The sequence below is a fragment of the Centruroides sculpturatus genome, unplaced genomic scaffold (assembly GCF_000671375.1).
Source record: "Centruroides sculpturatus isolate CEXI.00-Female unplaced genomic scaffold, Cexi_2.0 scaffold1733, whole genome shotgun sequence".
NCBI lineage: Eukaryota > Metazoa > Arthropoda > Arachnida > Scorpiones > Buthidae > Centruroides > Centruroides sculpturatus.
Genome location: NW_019386016.1, coordinates 78,969 through 98,964, shown reverse-complemented (window position 1 = coordinate 98,964; position 19,996 = coordinate 78,969). Strand labels below are relative to the sequence as shown.

The window sequence follows — 19,996 nt, the reverse complement described above, 5'->3', positions numbered from 1 at the left end:
CTATTGATAGATCAGCGGTTCTTAACCTGGGGTGCGAGAGAGCATTTCCAGGAGTACAACAGAAATTTAACATGAGAAATGAGGCAACCATGTTCTCTACAAACCATGGTACCCAGCAACACGGCATCCCACTTCATTCTCTATCATCTCACTTCTACACTCTCTACTCTATGTTTCTCAGCACATAGTGCTTGTCATAAGTCGTCAGTAAATGCAGTTAATGTAGTCACATTGTCACATGCAATACAGAAACTAGTTGAGATGTGTTCGCATATCTTAAATACAGCACTTTTGCACATCAAAACAAAAGCCAGAAATCACTTAAATGCATCTGATGACTTACACGTGGCTTTTTCAAAAAAAAAAAAAAAAAAAAAAGGCCTTGTTTTAATAGAATTATTATGAATAAACAACAACAACCTAGCCATTAAAATTTAAATATTGCTTTTTATGTTATATAGTAATATATATATTGTAAATAAATACGGCATTTATTTATACAATAAATGTTTTTTCTTAGATAAAAAATATATACACATTTTTTTAAGGGAGTGCAAGAGCTTATTTTCAGATTCAAGGAGTGCTGACCACTAAAAAGGTTAAGAACTGCTGATCTATTTCCTTATTACTGCTCATAGTTTAGCCATCCTCTGACGTAGAGATAGGATCTTGCAATCTAGTGCAGGATAAGTGGTCATTGGAATTTACCTGTGACCCTCTGCCTATCTCATACAAACCAACACCAGTTAAAATTGCCTTTTATTATAAGTAACACATTTCAGATTGGAAGTTTGCCAATCTCTCTTCATGCTAGGAAGAATTATACAGGATTCTTATGAAACTTTATAAACATACATTAAAAAATTAAACATGTTTAATAAATTGACAATTTCAAAATAATAATACCATGGAATCCTGATAACTTGATATCTCATTAATGAACTTACCCAGCTAATGAAAATTTGCATAAATGTAATCTTTGTTTTTTACCCTTGTAATCAAAAATGTATCAGGAATGGTTCAATAAAACACAAGATTTTAATTTATTTATCAAAATTTGTTTTGTTTCCTTCAAAGTAATCCCTTTTCACTACAATACACTTATGCCTATGTTTTTTCCAATTCTTGAAATATGTTTTAAAGTCATTTTTGTGAAACACCTTCTAGACTGACAGAAAATTTTGTATTATGGAATTAATTGACTCAAAAATGGTGACCACAAAGTGAAATTTTAGCCAAGGAAACAGGAAAAAGTTACATAGTGCCATATTAAGTGAACACAAAGCTTGCAGAACAGTATTTGTTGAATTTTTGGCCAAAAATTCACAAACAGGAGCATTGTTGTGGTGTAAAAAATTTATGAGTTTCCTCACCACAAATTGGGTCATTTTCTACAAATTTCATCATACAAACAATGCAGAATGTCCAAATAATATTCTTTGTTGACAGTTTGGCCAGTTGGAAAGAATTCATGATGCACAATACCACAACAATCAAAGATAAACCGGAAATACAAATTAACAGGATCTGGATAAACAAAGTTCCACTTTAATTATTTAGCCTTAATAGCCTAATAAAGGAATTCAACTGTTCACTTGATATTTGAAGCAATTATCAGGGAACCTATTCTGAGCTCTTCCGATAAATCAACGCGAGCAATACACGGGACATTTGATAAGTCCCCTTAGCGAAAGGCAGCTAATGAACCTTAGACAAATTGCTATTCTGTGCTCCACATTATGTGGGTTTCGCTACGGGTAGTCAGTTGAGATGCGTCTGGGTTCCATGCTATCAATAGCTATTACACTTTAACCAATCACAGTTTAGTTAACATTGTATTTTTGTCACGTGACTACAACCCACCATTTTCTAAGCAAAGCACGTGGTTTTAGCATTGTCGTGTACCAGTGCTAGTGAAGTAGTTTTGTTTTGAAATGTTGAAGAAAGGCCAACGAAGCCAGCAAACTACAAGTCGCCAGTTTGAGATGCTCGTTAATTTTATAGAAGGCAACCCTAAATTAATGTCAGGGAAGTTAGATGCTTCCTTTACCATAAAAGATCGCCAGAAATTGTGGCAAGAAATAGCCAACCGCCTGAATTCCAACAGAGTCGGCTAACAAAAAGACCCAGAAAGATGATGCAAAGTAACTGATAACTTTGAATATAAATATATGATTATCATTTTAATTTATACATATGCAAATGAAACCTATTTCAGAAATAATGTTCATGCTATGGTTACTTACTTTAAATTTTAATAAGAAAGCAATTATTCATACAATATTCATAAATGTTAAGGTAATTATTTTTAAACAACACAACATAGTTTATTAACTCTCTAATTGCTCATGAAGTAAAATCGTTCTTACACCAAAAGATGCTGTGTTGTTTACACTTTCGTTACATTCCTAATGGCAGCTTGAAAGTGATTGATAACAAAAGTTTAGTTATCGCACGTGGCTATTGGAACCAAAAATGAAACGTACGGCTTGGAATAGCATTTTCACAGTTGATTAAACACAAATCACGTGGTTCCGACAGAAACCAGTTTTTATCATACTCATTAGCTTAATGATACTACTCAGAATAGGTCCCCAGATTAGTTGCATTTATTATTTACTTAACTAAGGGAATTAACATTACAACTACAGCTTTTTAAATGAAATTGATTTTTGAAATTTACAATTCCTATACAGTGTTATAAAATTAATATTTCGTAAAAATATTTTTCCACTTTTAATTGACTCATATTGATCTTTGTTATACAGATATCTGCCTTATCAGAGTACAAAATCTTTGGTTGCCCAGTTGCTATTGGCAACTATAAATTTTAATCTGGTGACAACATCAGATTAATTTCATTTAGAGTCAGTTGCATGTGTAGTTAACCTCAAAGTTAAATAAATGCACTTTAATCTGTAGAATTACTCATAACATATTGCATGAGTATAATTTTTTGGATAAAATGCTGGCTAGATTAATCTGATGATTTAGAATAGTTAAAATTTATTCTGTAGATTAGCAAAGAAACAAAATGATCAACTAGCCCTGTTTCCAATGTGAATAAACTTTATTTTTTAAATATTTTTTTTTTATCTGAATATTGGAAAAATATTTTTTCCAACATTTCCAAAGAAACATAATTAATTACTTAAAGCAAAATTTTAAATAATGATGAAGATTATTTTTATGTAATGATTATTATTTACTTACCTCGTGCTGCAGCACCTGAAAACATTGGAATCCATAAAGGTTTTTGAGTTGCATTAATCTTTTTTGAAATTCTTTCTTGAAGTTGATCATATACAGTAAAATATACAACTGTTGCTGGAACTGCCATTATTCTAAAAATTTAAATATTTATTTCTTGAATATCTAGATCTCTCTATTAATTATAAAATAAATAATACTGCATTTCTTCAATTCTAAGAAATTCTATAAGTTTGAAATTGAATTTTAAGATTTCTTTATGGAAAAACTAATAAATCTTTAAACTTCAAATAATCAATTTTACTAAATTTTGTTGAGTAATAAGTAAAGCAATACAAATATTGGATTGGGGCATAAATAATCATTTTTTGTGAGCATTGTTTTCATGCTATAGCATTACTTGTATATACACCAGTCAGTTCAAATGCTACATAAGGATTTTAATAACAATATTCAAAAGTTTTTCATATTAAAAAACTTTTGAATATTGTTAAAAAAGTTAAGTTATTAGTGTCAAAATGAGCTTGGAAAAACATATACAGCATGTAATGTTTTATGAATTTAGAAAAGGTAACACTGCAGTTATGGCAATGAACATTGTGTAATATGCATGGCTATGAAGCCTTAAATGTCAAAAAATATCAGCACTATTCAAAAGACCTATGGAGATTTCAAACTTAAGCCATATTCTGGACAACCTTTTACCTTAGAAAATGCTGAAATTGCTCCTTCCAGGAATTGGAAAACCTTTAGAAAAACATTTATATTTCACAAACAAGAAAGTGTTATTTTGTTACCTGACAATTCTCATCTCTACCCAACAAAAATTGAGAGAGTTTATTTGGAAAGTTCTCCCTCATCGCCCTTATAGTTTTAATTGACACCTACAGATTACCACATCTTCCAATCCCTTAAAAACAGTCTTGTCTTTATGGAAAAACTTTTAATTCAAAAAAAGCTATCCAGAAACACACAGCAGGGACAGTCACAAAGAATCACATTTTCCACACTAATGCTCTTCTTTCATTCTCTCTGCTGCCACCATTCTTTGTTAACTTTTAAACTCAACAGATAATAATCCAATCATTCAGTCATTTGAAAGACCACTATCAGAGTCAAGTCATCAGAGTGCACTCTGAATTATTTGAGTATTAAATAAGTGATAGTTACTGAGAAATTTGTTAATACTAATGTAAGTTTCATATAGATTTCATTTCATCTACTAACCAAAAACCTTACTTTCCCACCAGCTGAAGTTTAATTTTTCACATAGATATGGACAAATGTTTTTGAGCTAATTATAGGTCTTAATGATCAATTTGCTGACGATCATGCCAAAATATTATATTGTAAAAAAGGGAAGGCACTGAGGTCGGCGTTATGTGTGTACATAACACACATAACGCCGACCTCAGTGCCTTCCCTTTTTTACAATATAATTATAGGTCTGCTTCTGGTCTTACTTTCCATTGTATGAAGTTCAAAATTTCACCATCATTCATTCCAAACTTTGAAATTTTATACCATTCTTCTTCAAGTTCCAAAATAAAATGAAAAATTTTAAGACCTAAAGCATACCTATACTTAGGTCAAAAATTTTTGTCCATGTCTATGTGAAAGATTAAAGTACTGTTGCTCCTGCTGGTGTGAAAATAAGATTTTAGGTGAGCAGATTAAACAATCCAGCTTATGGAAGTAGTTGATGATACAGATTTCATCAGGTTTACACAAAAATAATAACAAGCATAATTTTACATATATGTTCTAAAATTATATCACGAGAAGAAAAAAAATCCTAAATAAATGGAACATTCCACTAACTCATGGTTCACAGATTCCTTGTTGTCATCAATAACAGTTGTTTTGTTTTAAGAAATATGAACAAATTCAGCATGCTCAGAAAGTAATCTGTAACCAAAATAAACAGAATAGTGTGCTCCAATTTCTAAAGTAAATGTATTTAAGGCATACTGAATCTTTAATTGCACTCAGATTGTAAAAGTAAAGTCAGCTTAAGTATTTTAAAAATGCTCATCTTTATTTCTTCTCCATTTCCTGCATTATGGTGTCTGTATACCAACTCTGTTACAGATTAAGGTAAACACAATGATAAAAGTGCTTCTAATCAGCTGCATTAAATATGCATCAAATTCCACTTCTATGTAGGCATACAGTTTCTGAAATTCAATATTAAAGATGGCAATATCAGGACAAAAAAGCAAAAAACAAACATCAGCATAATGCATAGACACTGCAGAGATGTTCCAGAATGAAGGCAACAGCAAGTTACAGGAAAGATCTGTTGAAAATCAGGCATGCAGAGACAACCACTATCACTCTGTAGTGTCCTATTTGTAGTAAAAATATTACAGTATAAGCAAACATTAAAACTAACAAGAAGAATGAGAACTACAATTCTGAGATGCTACTAGATGATAATTAAACAACAAGAAGTAAAGAAAATCTCATGAAAGGGAATACACAGAAGCTAAAGACTTTATTGCAATTTCTAGTTGTGTAATTTCCGCATTACAATGCTTTCAGAGACTGAAAGCTTTTGCTGGAAAGAAGCTTCAAACTTCTGTTACTTGTATAGTGTTAAATGGTATAGATCAGTGGTTCTCAACTTTTTTGTTGATGTACCCCATTAGCCTACTAGTTATTTTTCAAGTACCCCATATATTTTTGTATGTACAGGGTTCCTACTCAAATTTTTGTTTTGAATTCCCTGACTTTCCCTGACCAACTTTGTCCAAATTCCCTGACCCTCACATTTTTTAGTGTGGAATATCGACATAATAAAACAGNAATAGAGATTATTATTGTGTACTTACAATGTAATGGCTGCGAATTTATAACGTGCAGAACAATGAATCTTTCAATTTTTGTAACAAACATAATGTCTAAATTTGCTAAATATCAAGTAATGCATACATGCATGGTGAGGGTGTGATCCAAGCCTCGTTATTCCTAATAGCAGTAGTCCAGTAAAAACACAAAAAGCCCAAATCTCATTGAGCAATAGTTATAAAACAGAATAAAAAATTTTTTCTATTCTAAAATTAATGCTCGGTTAAACCGTAATTTTACTAGACTACAGGTTCACTCGGCACTAACGGCACAAATAGACAGGCAAATCAAATGGATAAACAAATTGTTTGGACTGTTAAAAGGGAAATCAGTGTTCATACCGGGATATTTTAAAGCAAGTTTTTGTCGTTTCTTGTTTCTTGTGTTAATAATTTACAGCAAATTGATTAACATACGTCATTTTATAATGAAAATTAGATGTACCCCTTCGATTTACGCTCGTACCACTAGGGGTACATGTACCCCCAGTTGAGAACCACTGGTATAGATATTAATGTAAAATGCAATGACGTCACTACTGCAGATAACTAAGTCTCAATATTTTATTTTGCTAATGGAAAACATTCAAACATAATTTGAAGAAACTGACATCATTGCTAACTTTTCCATATTTGCATCTTAGATTTGAATAAATACAGTATATATGAAAATAAATATTTTGAATAAAGCAACTGACTTTCTTCTGACTATGCTAGAAAGAAAAAAATTAAATAACTTTTCATTAAAACATTAAATTAAAATAAAATTCTGATTTTCAGTGTTGAGTTATACTAAAGCCTGGTACTCACATGTGGAAACAAATGACAGAAACGGCTGCCATTCCGTTGTCTTTCCGTGCCACGAGTACTCACATACGGAAATTACTCTACAATTGAAAAGTTCCATCTGCCAGCCATAAATATAAACAAGCTAGTACTGTAGGTAGGCCACATGCCAGTAGTTGAAAATGGAGTCTACCAGGATTGCTTTGTTATATCAATTAAACAATTAAAGGTAAACAATTTAAGTTTACCTTTGATCTTATGAAAAAAAAAAAACTCAAAAACGAATAATTTGATAAGAAAAATATTCTAAATCGTCGAAAGTTAGGAATATCAAATACTTTCGACACCGAATTACGATTACTTTATTTATGATTTCCAATACTTTATGCAGTAAGTCTATTTGACATTAATATTTAAATCGGATAATAATATAGCATATAAATGAAATATATTAGTATATTAGTGTACAAATAAAGCTTTTTAGCTTGCCGACCACCATAGTTTGAATGCTATCGTCCCATATGGTCTTTATGACAATATTGCTAAACGGCATTCCTATTGGTCTAATTTTTGCCATTCCACTTTCCACAACAGCAAAAGTTTAAAATTTTCAACTTTGTTTTCCATCGGCTTTGACGGCAAAAGTGATGTCATTTTGCCATTCTGTCAACAGTTTCCGTTGCCACATGTAAGAGCCAGGCGTAACTTAATGCTCCAAGTCAGAATTTTATTTTATTTATCCTCTTTGATGTAGAGCACAATTTAAATTCTCATATAAGGCATTGAAAAAAAAAAAATAATTGAATTTAACACTATTGTATTTAGCAGACATGATATTATGTAATGATATAAATATGTATAAATTTTATCAGCTTACAGAGTAGGCGGAAGTCCACTCCACAATGAAGGGATTCCTTCTGATCTTGCTATTTTGATAAATGCATCCTGAAATAAAACGAAATAAATTTAACAATTTATTCTATTTTGTTTTCAATAATTTGATATTAGTAATTATAAATGTAATGTGCAACATATGATATTTATTCATATACAATAAAATTAATAATTTGTGCAAGTAACAAATAAAAACTGATCATGGTAAAAATATCACTAAACTTATTAAAAATATTACAGAAAAAAACTACTATTTTTCAAAACATGTTTTCAATTTTAGATGTAGTCATTCTGATATCACATAAGATTAATTAGAATAAAGTTGTCAATTGAGCTGCTCCGTGATGAAAACAAGCTTAAGCAATGGTGTCTTCAAATGGTGCACACTCGGTAAGTATTCCTACAATTTTTTGTTTATAGCATATTTTATATGGATTATTCCCAAAAAAATTATACGTGTTTTGGAAATGTTCAAGTCAAATTAGTCTAGAATCGATTAATATTACAGAAGAAAATCTTTCAAACAGCTGTACCCCCTAAACTGCACAAGTGCTGGGCTGTGAACAGCTCATATATTTGTAAAATCTAAGTGACTCGTACAACACGGAATGTATCTACCATGTTATGGGGGGTCTAATTGTACTGGAAATGATACTAATGTCACTTAACATGTTTTGCTTCATAGCTTCTCAATTATATTTCGAACCTAATGTGCAATTCATTTCTCAGCTTCTCAAAAAGTTCACATTAAAACAGAATAAATACAGTAACATCTTTCAAAAAGGAACTTTTGATGACATTTTCCAAAAAATTGATTCATGTCTACTCCCTTGCTGCACTGACTAGTTATTTATTAAATTTTAATTTTTCCTGACATTAATTTTTGTTAATATGTATGGTTCATTAAATAAATAAAAATCAGTTTACAAACTATTAATTTCTTTTTAACTAAAAAAGCCCTTCAAGACTTCTATAGAAAGACAACTTTGTGAATAAAAGGAGTCAATAATACTTCATAATCATTTAATTAATTTCTTTTACTATTCAGTTCTTTTTTTATTACTACCATTTCTTATTTTTTGAGAAATTAATTATGAAAAAAAAGACGTAACTACTTACAGCAGTTCCAGTAAAATGATGAGATCTTAGCCGATTAGACTGTTGACCAATATATCCTACTGAGCTATTTTGAACAGGCTGTCCAATGCAACATATATCTTCTATTATTCGATCACAATAGATATAACACTTATTTTTCATGAATTCTTTTTGTTGAGTTTGCAATCTTATTTTAACAACATCTAACGGAGTAACTGAAAAAAATTTTAAGATTGGAATAATTGCACTTAATTATTATACTATTACTTTTCTTATTTATGTATGGTTTAAAAAGTATTATGAACTAAGCAATAAGTTATTAACTAATGATTTATGTAAAAAAACATTTGCAAAAGAGAAAAAATTTTATTTTTAATTTAACATAATGCATTAACAAAAATTATTTTTTAACATTCATTTTTTCATGATTAAAAACTTATCAAATTTTTCAAAATTTACATTATTATTCTTTAAATTTCAAGTTCAGATTTTTTTAAAACGAATGTGATTACTTTATAAATTTTAATGAATTAAGTTTTAATTTAAATATTAAACAATAGAATTATCAAAATTATTGCATTAATAAATTACTTTCAAAATTAATTACGTATTTTCTGATAATTTACAATGCAATTTTATTATAAATAAAAATTTCTGCAATAAAGAAAATAATTACAGTATATCACTTAAGTCTATATTCACAATCTGGAATTAAAGTTGGAAGTTAACTGATAACATTTATATACCAAAAGTAAAGCAATTGGTAACTGCTTAATTCACATCCTTACAAGGTTTATCAACATAGAAATGATTATACTCACTTCATTCAGTTACCACTAAGACACCATATTTACATGTATAGGCTGTACTTTTTTCCTCAATTTTTTTACCAAAATTAGGGTGCACTGTATACTTGAAATAATGAATAATTTTAAAACAATTTAAAATTAGATAGGTGTCAGGAAGTGACTGTGCCATTGAAGTTCAATGCTGAATCATGAGCTCATGTCATGGCATGACATGATGCCATGAAACATCTGCCTAGCTGTAACTTCATTTAAATTCTTTTTGGGAATTTTCATACTTTGAACAATCCTCCAGGTTTTGAACTGAATCATTTCAACAGACACACAAAATCTATTTGCCCAAATTTCATGGATATATCACAACAAATTTGCTTCCAGGTTGGGATATTTTTGCTATATTTCACACAAAACAATTGCCAGTTTTATGATCTTTTCTCAAGAACATCCTTTATTTGAATCCATTGCCACACATTTTTCATCTATATCAAACTTTTTTCCTCACTCTTGATTTCCATTTTCTAGTGCATAATGCACCACTTGCAATTTAAACTTTCCTGTGTAACTCCCTCTCACTGTTTAACATGCACTCAACAATAAGCATTAATCACCACTTCATCTCTGGAGTTTGCGATGTTGCCATATTTCTGTATACCCACATCTCTATTCTCAACCATTAGCAGAATTTTGAGATTTTTTATTTCTTCCAGGTATATCATTTCAGAAGCAGGTAACCCACCTTCAATTGCCATATATTATCAGACTATTACATTTCACTATACCTTTAAAATGCAGTCTACTTTTGTCAGTTCTCTAACGTTTTCGGTCTAATTTATAGACCTTCTTCAGGATTGCTACATTTCACTATACCTTTAAAATGCAGTCTACTTTTGTCAGTTCTCTAACGTTTTCGGTCTAATTTATAGACCTTCTTCAGGATTGATGTAAAATATTTTAAAAATTTGAACTTTCTCAACAGTAATTCGAACCACGCACGTTCTATAATCTTCAGATATTCGATCGCGCATGCCCATTAGCTCTTTATAAAGTAGACTGCATTTTAAAGGTATAGTGAAATGTAGTAATTAATTAATGCAGTTAGAGATTTAGTAATTATCAGACTATAATTTGGCAATTGAAGGTGGGTTATTGCAATGTATCAGGTGTAGTAAAGTCCCGATACATTTATATTCAGAAGCAGGGTGTAACTTATACATGCATGAAAACAGTATTCAATTTTCTTTTTCCAAATAAATTGATTGGATAACACTAACAATTAAAAAAACATAAATATTCTTACTTATAAACATAACAATCAGTTTTAGCAAAATTATAAGACTCTTACTAAACATTTTGGATAATAAACTAGCAAAAAGAATTAAATTGTAAAAAGAGTATGTTGTTTAAAAAGAATAGCCAGATAAAGAAACAAATTAAAATTGGAGATGGCCAAATTGCAATTATTATAATAGATTGTGTTGTCTCTAAGATTAAATAAAATATCTTGGGCATAACTTGAAAACAGCAAAAATTGAAGAAAGGATGACAGATGAGATTATGATGGCTAAGTTACATGTTGCAATAATCTGAAATGATACATATTAACTGCTTGGATCAAGAGTGACCATTTCACGTATTCAGAAACAAGACATTCATAAACATGACAGGCAACAATACAGTAAAATGGAGATGGTACACAATAGTAATAGCAAAGAGCTCAAAACAAAGTTAACAAACAGTAAAGATTCACAAAGCTGAGTCGCAATAGAAAAGACCAAGAATCATATGTATTTTGTTAAATTGCCACAGAGTAAATGTTTGCAAGTATTTTTCTTAAATTCTTTAAAAATCATAGATTTGCTTACCAAACATTATACCTTTCCATAGCAATAGTGTGGTAATGTTTGCCCTGAAGAACAATTGACAAAATTCTTTAACATCCAGTAACAAAATTTTAATGTAAAAATTGATGAAAAAAATGAATGTAAGAATTTTTTATGTAAAAATTGTAAGATTCAGAACATTCATCAATTTTTAGATTACAATTTCATTACTGGATGTTAAAGGTTTTGTTAATTGTGCTTAGTATAGTAGACCCCTATAAAACAGGTTCATATAATGCAGATTCACATATAATGGCAAAAAAAATTGCAACCATATTTGTATAAACACACTAAAATAAACTTGTAAAATACAGTATAACGTCATCGCCGACTCATGTCGCAACAGGATTGGTCGAATCTAGACCAATAGCAGATATTGCACAAACTGTTGAGTTTAAATGAGCAGCGAACCTACTAAAAACTATTTATTATTTAATGGCCATAAAAATTATATTTATATTAATGATGTCTCCAAAGTTCAGCAAATTTTTCTGCGAAAAATAATTTATCAGGAAACACACACCCATTCGAGCGCCACTCCACAACAAAAACAAGCTTAAGCAATGGCGTCGTTGAACGATGCACACTCGGTAAGTAATCCTACAATTTTTCGTTTATAGCATAGTTTATATGGATTATTCACAAAAAATTATACATGTTTTAGAAATTTTGAGTCAAATTAGTCTAAAATCATTTAATTTTATGGAAGAAAACCTTTCAAACAGCCGTAGTCCATAAACTGCATATGTGACGGGCTGTGATTGGCTCATGTGTTTAAGGACTCATACAACATGAATTTCATAAAAAATGGAATGTATCTACCATATTATAGGGGGGAGGTCGACTGTACTTTGTTCCAGTTATTGAGAAGAAGGTAATTTTGATAACTGTCCTCAAAAACCTTTATCAGTGTCGTGTTCATTACAATATCCACTAACGTTTCGACCTCCACCAAGGTCTTCTTCAGATGCTGACTAAGCGTTGTCTCCCCTTGACCGCTAGAATGATGTCATCTGAGATATAAATATTGCACATATCACATTTCACCCCTCTGCTTGTCCCTGTTTGAATTCCTTGATTAGGTATCTCCATGCCTGCATGATCATCTCTCCATCTTTAAAGTTGATACAGGTGCCCCCAACGTTGGCTTTATAGATCTCCCAGGCCTCCAGGTGACGAATTGATCAATTTGAAATGCCTGTATGATTAATCTGGTGTTTGGGAAGTCTGCCTAAATTTCAGGGTCGCTAATATACACCGTCAAGGCAGTGGGTATGCATGTTATTTTTAATGTCCGATTGATGCTCGCGTAACCATTTTTGTGTTGAGTGCATGGTAGAACCGATATAAAATAAGTTTCTTTGGAATCTATCATCCCTAATGGGAATGGAGTAAACCCCTGGGGCTCTGTTGAGATCTATCGCATCTTTAGCATTGTGCAGCAGGTTGTACATAGTGCCGTTCCTCCTGTATGCGATCTTTGTGTGATTATGGCAAGCACCACTCCTTTAGTAATTCGCGTGCACATTTCCTAGATGTTGACATATGTCTCGGGTGGCAAGATAGAAACGAGCATTTACTGCAAGCCGAACCAAGTTTCGCTCTTCATCTCTGCTAACTCGTCTGACCCCTTCGCTTACAAAATCGTGGCCTTCCAGGCCCTAACCAAATGGGCCTTCACACATCACACAAACGAATGCAACACCCTGACTGAGCTCCACCGCATAGAAAAAATTGCGGTTAAACATGGCTACAGTAAGGGCATGATTCATAGTTTGGCCTGTGTCTGCGCCAACCGTCTTCCCCCACACAGCAGTGCTAGCCCGACTACGCCGGACAGTGGACAGCAGTCCGTTAAGAACAATAGGTGCATGGTCATCCGATTCAACCAACATTTGGACTCTCTATACAAGGAGATTGCTTGTCATAATCAAACAAAGATCACCTGCAGGAGGACCTGCACTATTTATGACCTACTGCGCAATGCTAAAGACATGATAGATGTCAACAGAGCCCGAGGGGTTTACTCCATTCCCATCAGGGATGATAGAATCCAAAGAAACTTACAGTAGACCCCCCTATAATGCTTAGATACGTTCCACGCTAAGCGAATGTTACGTTATATGAATGATTAAATACATGAGCCAATCGCAGCCCGATAGGTGGGAACTTTACGGACTAAGGCTGTTCGAAAGGTTTTCTTATATAAAATTAACCGATTCTAGACTAATTCCACTCAACATTTCCAAAACACGTATAATTTTTTGGGAGTAATCCGTATAAACTATGCTATAAACAAAAAATTATAGGATTACTTACCGAGTGTGTACCGTTCGACTACGCCGTTGCTTAAAGCTGGTTTTCGTCGCGGAACAGCACATGAAACGGCGGCCGCGATTTCTAATAACGAATTTTTCGCAGAAAAATAACTTGACCTTTGGAGACATCATTAATATAAATAATTTTTATGGCCGTTGAATAAGAAGTGTTTCTTTCACAAGAAATGTATAAAATTAGTGCTGTATTAGACTTACGGTACCTAATTTACATACTGTGCAGACGATAATAAACTCAACTTACTAGCCTAAGATCTCCGTAGCGTGTTGCCAGGCGGCAGAAAGCATATATATAATTATAATAAACTTACAATAAATTAAGTTAATATATAATTATATATACAGTACCTAATTTATATATAATTAATATATAATTATATGTACAGTACCTAATTTATATATAATTTATATATAATACTAAACAGACGATAGCAAACTCAATTTAGCCGCTCCGTAGCGTTGCGCAGGGTCGGAGGAAAGTAGTTCGGCTGCTCATCCACTATTGGTCCAGACTCTATCAATCTTGTCGCGAAACGACGTTATGGGAGGTATGTTATACGACAGTTTCTACAATTTTTTCGCTACGTTATAAGAATTGTCGTTATTGGAACGTACGTTATAGGGGGGTCGACTGTACTTTATATCGGTTCTACCGTGCGCTCAACACAAAAATGGATATGCAAGCATCAATTGGAATTAAAAATAACAGGCACACCACTGCCTTGACGGCATACGTTAGTGACCGTGAAATTCAGGCGGACTTCCCAAACACCAGATTAATCAGACAGGCATTTCAAATTGATCACATCCATCACCTGGAGGCCTGGGAGATCTATAAAGCCAACGTTGATGGCACCTGTATCAACTTTAAAGATGGAGAGATGATCGTGCAGGCATGGAGATTTGAACGGGCACAAGCAGAGGGGTGAAACATGATATGTGCAATATTTACATCTCGGATGACATCATTCTAATGATCAACGGGCGACAACACTTAGTCAGCACCTGAAGACGACCTTGGTGGAGGTCGAAAACGTTAGTGGATATTGTAACGAACGCGACACTGATAAAGGTTTTTGTGGACAGTTATTACTCAACACAGTGTTACAGTTAGAAGACATTTGTAAGATAATTTTGCCCTGAAGAAATAGAAGCCTAAGCCTTCATATAAGATGGTTCAGGAGGATATTATTTTCAAGGTCATTTTAATCAAAAAAAAAAAAGTCTTATGAAGTTGGGCCCATTTTTAATAGTTACAGAATAACTCTCTGTAAACTGAATGAAGTGTACCAGACAAAGACAAAATCATGTGAAGAACTACTTGTATTATGCAAACTGCTATAATAATCATTGATAGGCATGTGACCAAGTGTATTGAAAGGAACAGAGATATTTTTGAAAATTTATTGCAAACTCATAATTTGCATATATTGATGCAAATCAATCTTTAACAACTTTTTTTAATAATAATATTTACAAAAGTTTATTATAGAAAAATGAATTTTATTTTTAATTTTCAAATTACCCAAGGCTATGTGCTTTTCAGTGATTTACAAGGACTGTTCGGAAAGTTTGCGGCCTTGTCTATACGCGACGCTGCAATCAATTTAATTTTTGGCAGGAATAATTCAGCCATCTTTGCTAAAGATACAATACCAATTTCCGCTTGATTTGTCATGAAGTTTTGCCATGACAGCTTAGCAGATAGTCAGTGTTCACATGCTTTGTCAAAAATGAAGAAGACAGAGACTCGTGTGGTCATAAAATACCTGACGAAAAAAGGGTTCACCCCATCTCAAATCAAAGCTGACATGGATGAAGTTTTGGCAGAGTCTGCTCCTTTGTACACCACTGTGAAAAAATGGACAGCCTTTTTAAATCTGACAGAGAGAGTGTGAAACATGACCCTCGCAGCGGACGGCCGCCAACTGCTGTCACTGAAGAAAATATTGACAAAGTTCATGATTTGGTATTAGCAGATTGCTGTTCGAAAATGCGTGAGATAGCTGAGACAACAGGCATCTCTATCGACCAAGTACACCACAGCCTAACCAAAAATTTGGGTATGACGAAGGTCTCAGCAAGGTGGGTGCTGCATCTGCTGCCCGCCAAGTAAAAACGTATTCACACTTTGATGTCAAAGGAGTGTTTTGGACTTCTACCAGAAAAACCCACAGGATTTCTTGTGTCGGTTTGTGACTACTGACGAAACATGGATCCATTACTACACTCATGAAACAAAAAGCAATGGAAACACCACAGTTCGCCACCACCAAAGATGGCAAAGACAGTTCCATCAGCAAGGAAAGAGATGGCCTCGGTTTTTTGGGATGCTAAAGGCATCATCTTTATTGACTACCTAGAAAGAGGAAAGACCATCAATGCTGTCTATTACTGTGAACTTTTGGAAAAACTGAAGAAAGAAATTGAAGAAAAGAGGCCACACTTGAAGAAGAAAAATGTTCTGTTCCACCACAATAATGCATCTGCAAATTCCGCCAGAATCACTAAGCAAAAGTTAAACGAACTTCGCTTCCAATTAGTTCCACATCCACCATACTCACTTGATTTGGCCCCCAGTGACTTCCACCTTTTTCCAAACCTAAAAAAATTTTTGGCTGGAAAGAGATTCCACTCAAATGACGAAGTCATCTCTGAAGTGAACGAGTATTTTGCACACCTTGACAAATCGACCTATTGTGATAGCATAAAAAAGCTAGAACATTACTGGAATAAGTACATTGCTAACAAAGGAGACTACATTGAAAAATAAAAAAGTTTTAACATTATTTTGTTTGTTGTTCTATTTGAGGACACAAACTTTCCAAACAGCCCTCATACTCAGGGCTGTGGAGTCGGAGTCGTGGAGTTTTGGTGTTTTAGCCAGAGTCGGAGTCGTGGAGTTTTGGTGTTTTAGCCAGAGTCGGAGTCGTCAAAAAATCAGACGACTCCGACTCCTTTTTACTTACCAACTTGTTATGTATATAAAACGGAAAAGTATTGGAATCGTGTCAAATTTGACCCTCCAAGTTTTTTTTGTTTTTGCAAATCTACACGTTTGGAGACCTCCTGAACCCTCAAAAAAGTCAGTAAAGGGGAAAAATTTGCGCGCGCGTGTATGTTGACATCTAATTTGTTTAATTTCTTTATTTTCTGTTCTGAGATATTAAACAATATCTCAGAATGGGTAAAGTTTAAGAAACGAAATGTGGCACTGTAGCTTGCGTATAAAGGGGCATTAATACTATTAAATTTTGGTTCTTAATTAAAGGTCGACAGGGTGAAGACATAAAAGTGGTCATGTGTCATATCTCTTAATGAATATTTTACTCGTTATTAGCATTCAAAATTAAAAAAAAATAAAATAAAACTCGTCTCTACCCTCAAAGTAAGCTTTTTAGCCATTTTATAATAGTACAGTAAAACCCGTTAAGATGTTCTCGCCTAAGATGTTAGAATGTATATGGGGACACGATTTAGTTCAACCACTTTAACGCTTGATAACTAACTCCCGTGTTAAACCATCTAACTCCGATTCTGACCACTCTAATCACAGAAATTATTAGGCTTCAAACAGAATGAACAAAATCATGCCCCCCCCACCAGTAGCGTAGCGAAGGAGGGGAGGCAGGGGCGGCCCGCCCTGGGAGGCCCTTTTTAGGAGACGGCAAAATTACGTTTTCGAGGGCAGAAAAATTTCACAATAAATAATAATAATATCTTGTAAGAATTTGAACCATTTTATTTCATATTTTCGTTTACCTACAATTCAGACCGATTGAAATGAGCACAGAATAGTGTTACCATCCGACTGGCCATCGGGGGATATCGTGAGCAACCTGTCGACCTTTTTTTTCTTTATTTTTTTGCTTGTACGATTCATTTGTAATCACATACACCTCCAAAATCCAATAGAGCTAGGTCACTTGCGTTACTCCTATCCAAGTCTCCCTAGTTGCTAACTGTAACTGATTTAGAACTGGCATGCACTGCACGTTATTCTTAGCATTGCAAAATTACATTGCGCATGCGTCAGGAACTTCTGTTTGAACAAACCTCACCTGCCGTCCGGGACAGCGATTTTAAAAAGGTAGCAACACTAGCACGGAATTTTTCACTACTTATTCTGTGACGAAACTGAATTTTAGTCTTTTAAATTGAGATACATAAATAAGGGGGCGGCGAAATTTTCCTCCGCCCCGGGCGGCTGACACCCATGCTAGGCCACTGCCCCCCACACAGTCTAACATCCACACATATAGAAAAACCTCGAATTTTTGCATATCTCGAAATTTTACAGTGTCCTGAGTCCAAAAATGTAAAAATTTGGGAGGGGTCATTTTTTGACTGAGCGCTACACTTTTCCTCTGTTATATATAACAGCCGGAAAAGTAAAATTATCGAATACATATTTATATATTACTTAGAGAAGTCTTTTAGCTTTGGAATAAAAAGTTTCTACGCTCTATCTTTATTAGAACTCTATTTATTGAATCTTATTCTGAGGTCACGTGATGATATCAGAATTTCCGGGTCTCTTTTGGTAACAAATCCGCCCCTGGTCGGAGTCGGATTCGGATGGTAAGGAAAAGTCGGAGTCGGTAGATTTTTACGCGACTCCACAGCCCTGCTCATACTCCACAACTATTGAGAATAGGACTCAAGTGTATAGGATGTTTGCTCAATACGAACCTCTGAAATAAGCTCCATAAGTGGGAATACTCATTTCCCAACATCATTTCTTTCTTTTCAATATTTCAATACTAGAACCTTTTTGCTAAGAAAACCGTTAATTTTTAAATACAAAATAAAAGCCAGTAAAGCACTACTCATCTTTACAATGAAAACCCTTAAGCGTGCACGTACACATGCTAAAATAACTCGAAAAATTATATAATAATATACATTAGAATGCTCTAAAAATCGACAACACGAATTGCAGAACATATTTAAGATATAAAAGCTCCGAAATTCGCTTGTCACTTTATCCGTTATTCCATTCGCTTTTTTTTTTTTTTCTTTGTTAAACGTTCCAAGAATTTGAAAAATGTTTTAAATACGGAATGGCGAATACGGATTATCACTGTAAGCAAACGAATTTTGGTTGAAAACGAAAGATTTATAATCTGAACATTCGATCTTTACTTAATCATAAAAACACCAAATTAACAGTAATATTTTTTTAAAATGAATGAAAACCATACCAAATATTGACGTAATAATGGCCCCGGTGCAGGAAGACATCATTTGCTGTAAAGGAGTGATTGTTGTTTTGGTCGGAGTCATTGTGGAGGTCTTAACTTGAACTAACTTTAAACCGATTCCTATAAAAATAATTTTATACGTCCTCTAGACATAGTACATTTCTTCTGTAGTCTAAAAACGAATGGATAAATAGCAAAACGACTCATTAAAATAAATCAAATAAGTGAATGCGAAGTGAAACTCTTTCTCCCGTCTCTGCTACAATTGCCCAGTGTTGCCATATAATCAATTTGGCATATTTTCGATCCAATCCCATCAAAAACCGCCAAACTTTTTAATACACGGTCCGTTATATATGTATAATAATACTTATGTAAATGTGGCGAATTTATTTTAAAAAGTATTATTTTGATGATCCGATATTGGTAAAAAATATTCGTTTCTGTCGTAAGCCCCTCTGTTCCTTGATTGGCGGATGGCCGAGCGACCAAGGTAACAGCCTACCTCTCTGGAATCGAATCCGCACGGGTCGAAAAATTCCTGGGGAGTGGATATGTCGTACCCCGTCTCTCACCATCCAGCTGCCCATTGTGGGCCTGGCTGAACCCATAATGGGCTTGCTAAAACGAGGACCTCTTAGTACCCACAGAGCGGAAAGAGTTAAAAAAAAAAAAAAACATTAAACCACTATATAGTAGCCACAACTATATAGCCGCATATTGAAACATCAGGAAGACATACGTCACAGCAGGTACCACGGAATTAGCTAAAAAGGTAATCGAGCATAATTTTATATCAGCCTGGAATGAGACTACCCTATTGAAGCAATGTATGGACACAAGACCATTTTTATCTGGGAGGCTTTGATCATCGAGAAACGAGGACTCTGCAATAAACCCACATTTGAGCTTCCAAGGCTATAGATCACGCTG

The 19,996-nt window shown here is 33.5% G+C and overlaps 1 protein-coding gene across 1 annotated transcript in view; it reads right to left on the bottom strand.

Moving 5' to 3' along the window:
- Window positions 1-19,352, bottom strand: part of LOC111613133 (solute carrier family 25 member 40-like) — a 56,158-nt gene extending 36,806 nt beyond the window's left edge. The window contains exons 1-4 of the mRNA XM_023354453.1: window positions 19,064-19,352; window positions 8,859-9,052; window positions 7,723-7,790; window positions 3,214-3,344 (exon numbers count right to left, since the gene is read on the bottom strand). Of these exons, the coding sequence (XP_023210221.1) occupies window positions 3,214-3,344; window positions 7,723-7,790; window positions 8,859-9,052; window positions 19,064-19,145 (475 nt within the window). The 5' untranslated portion in view covers window positions 19,146-19,352. The remainder of the gene's footprint in view (window positions 1-3,213; window positions 3,345-7,722; window positions 7,791-8,858; window positions 9,053-19,063) is intronic.
- Between the last annotated feature and the right edge of the window lie 644 nt (window positions 19,353-19,996).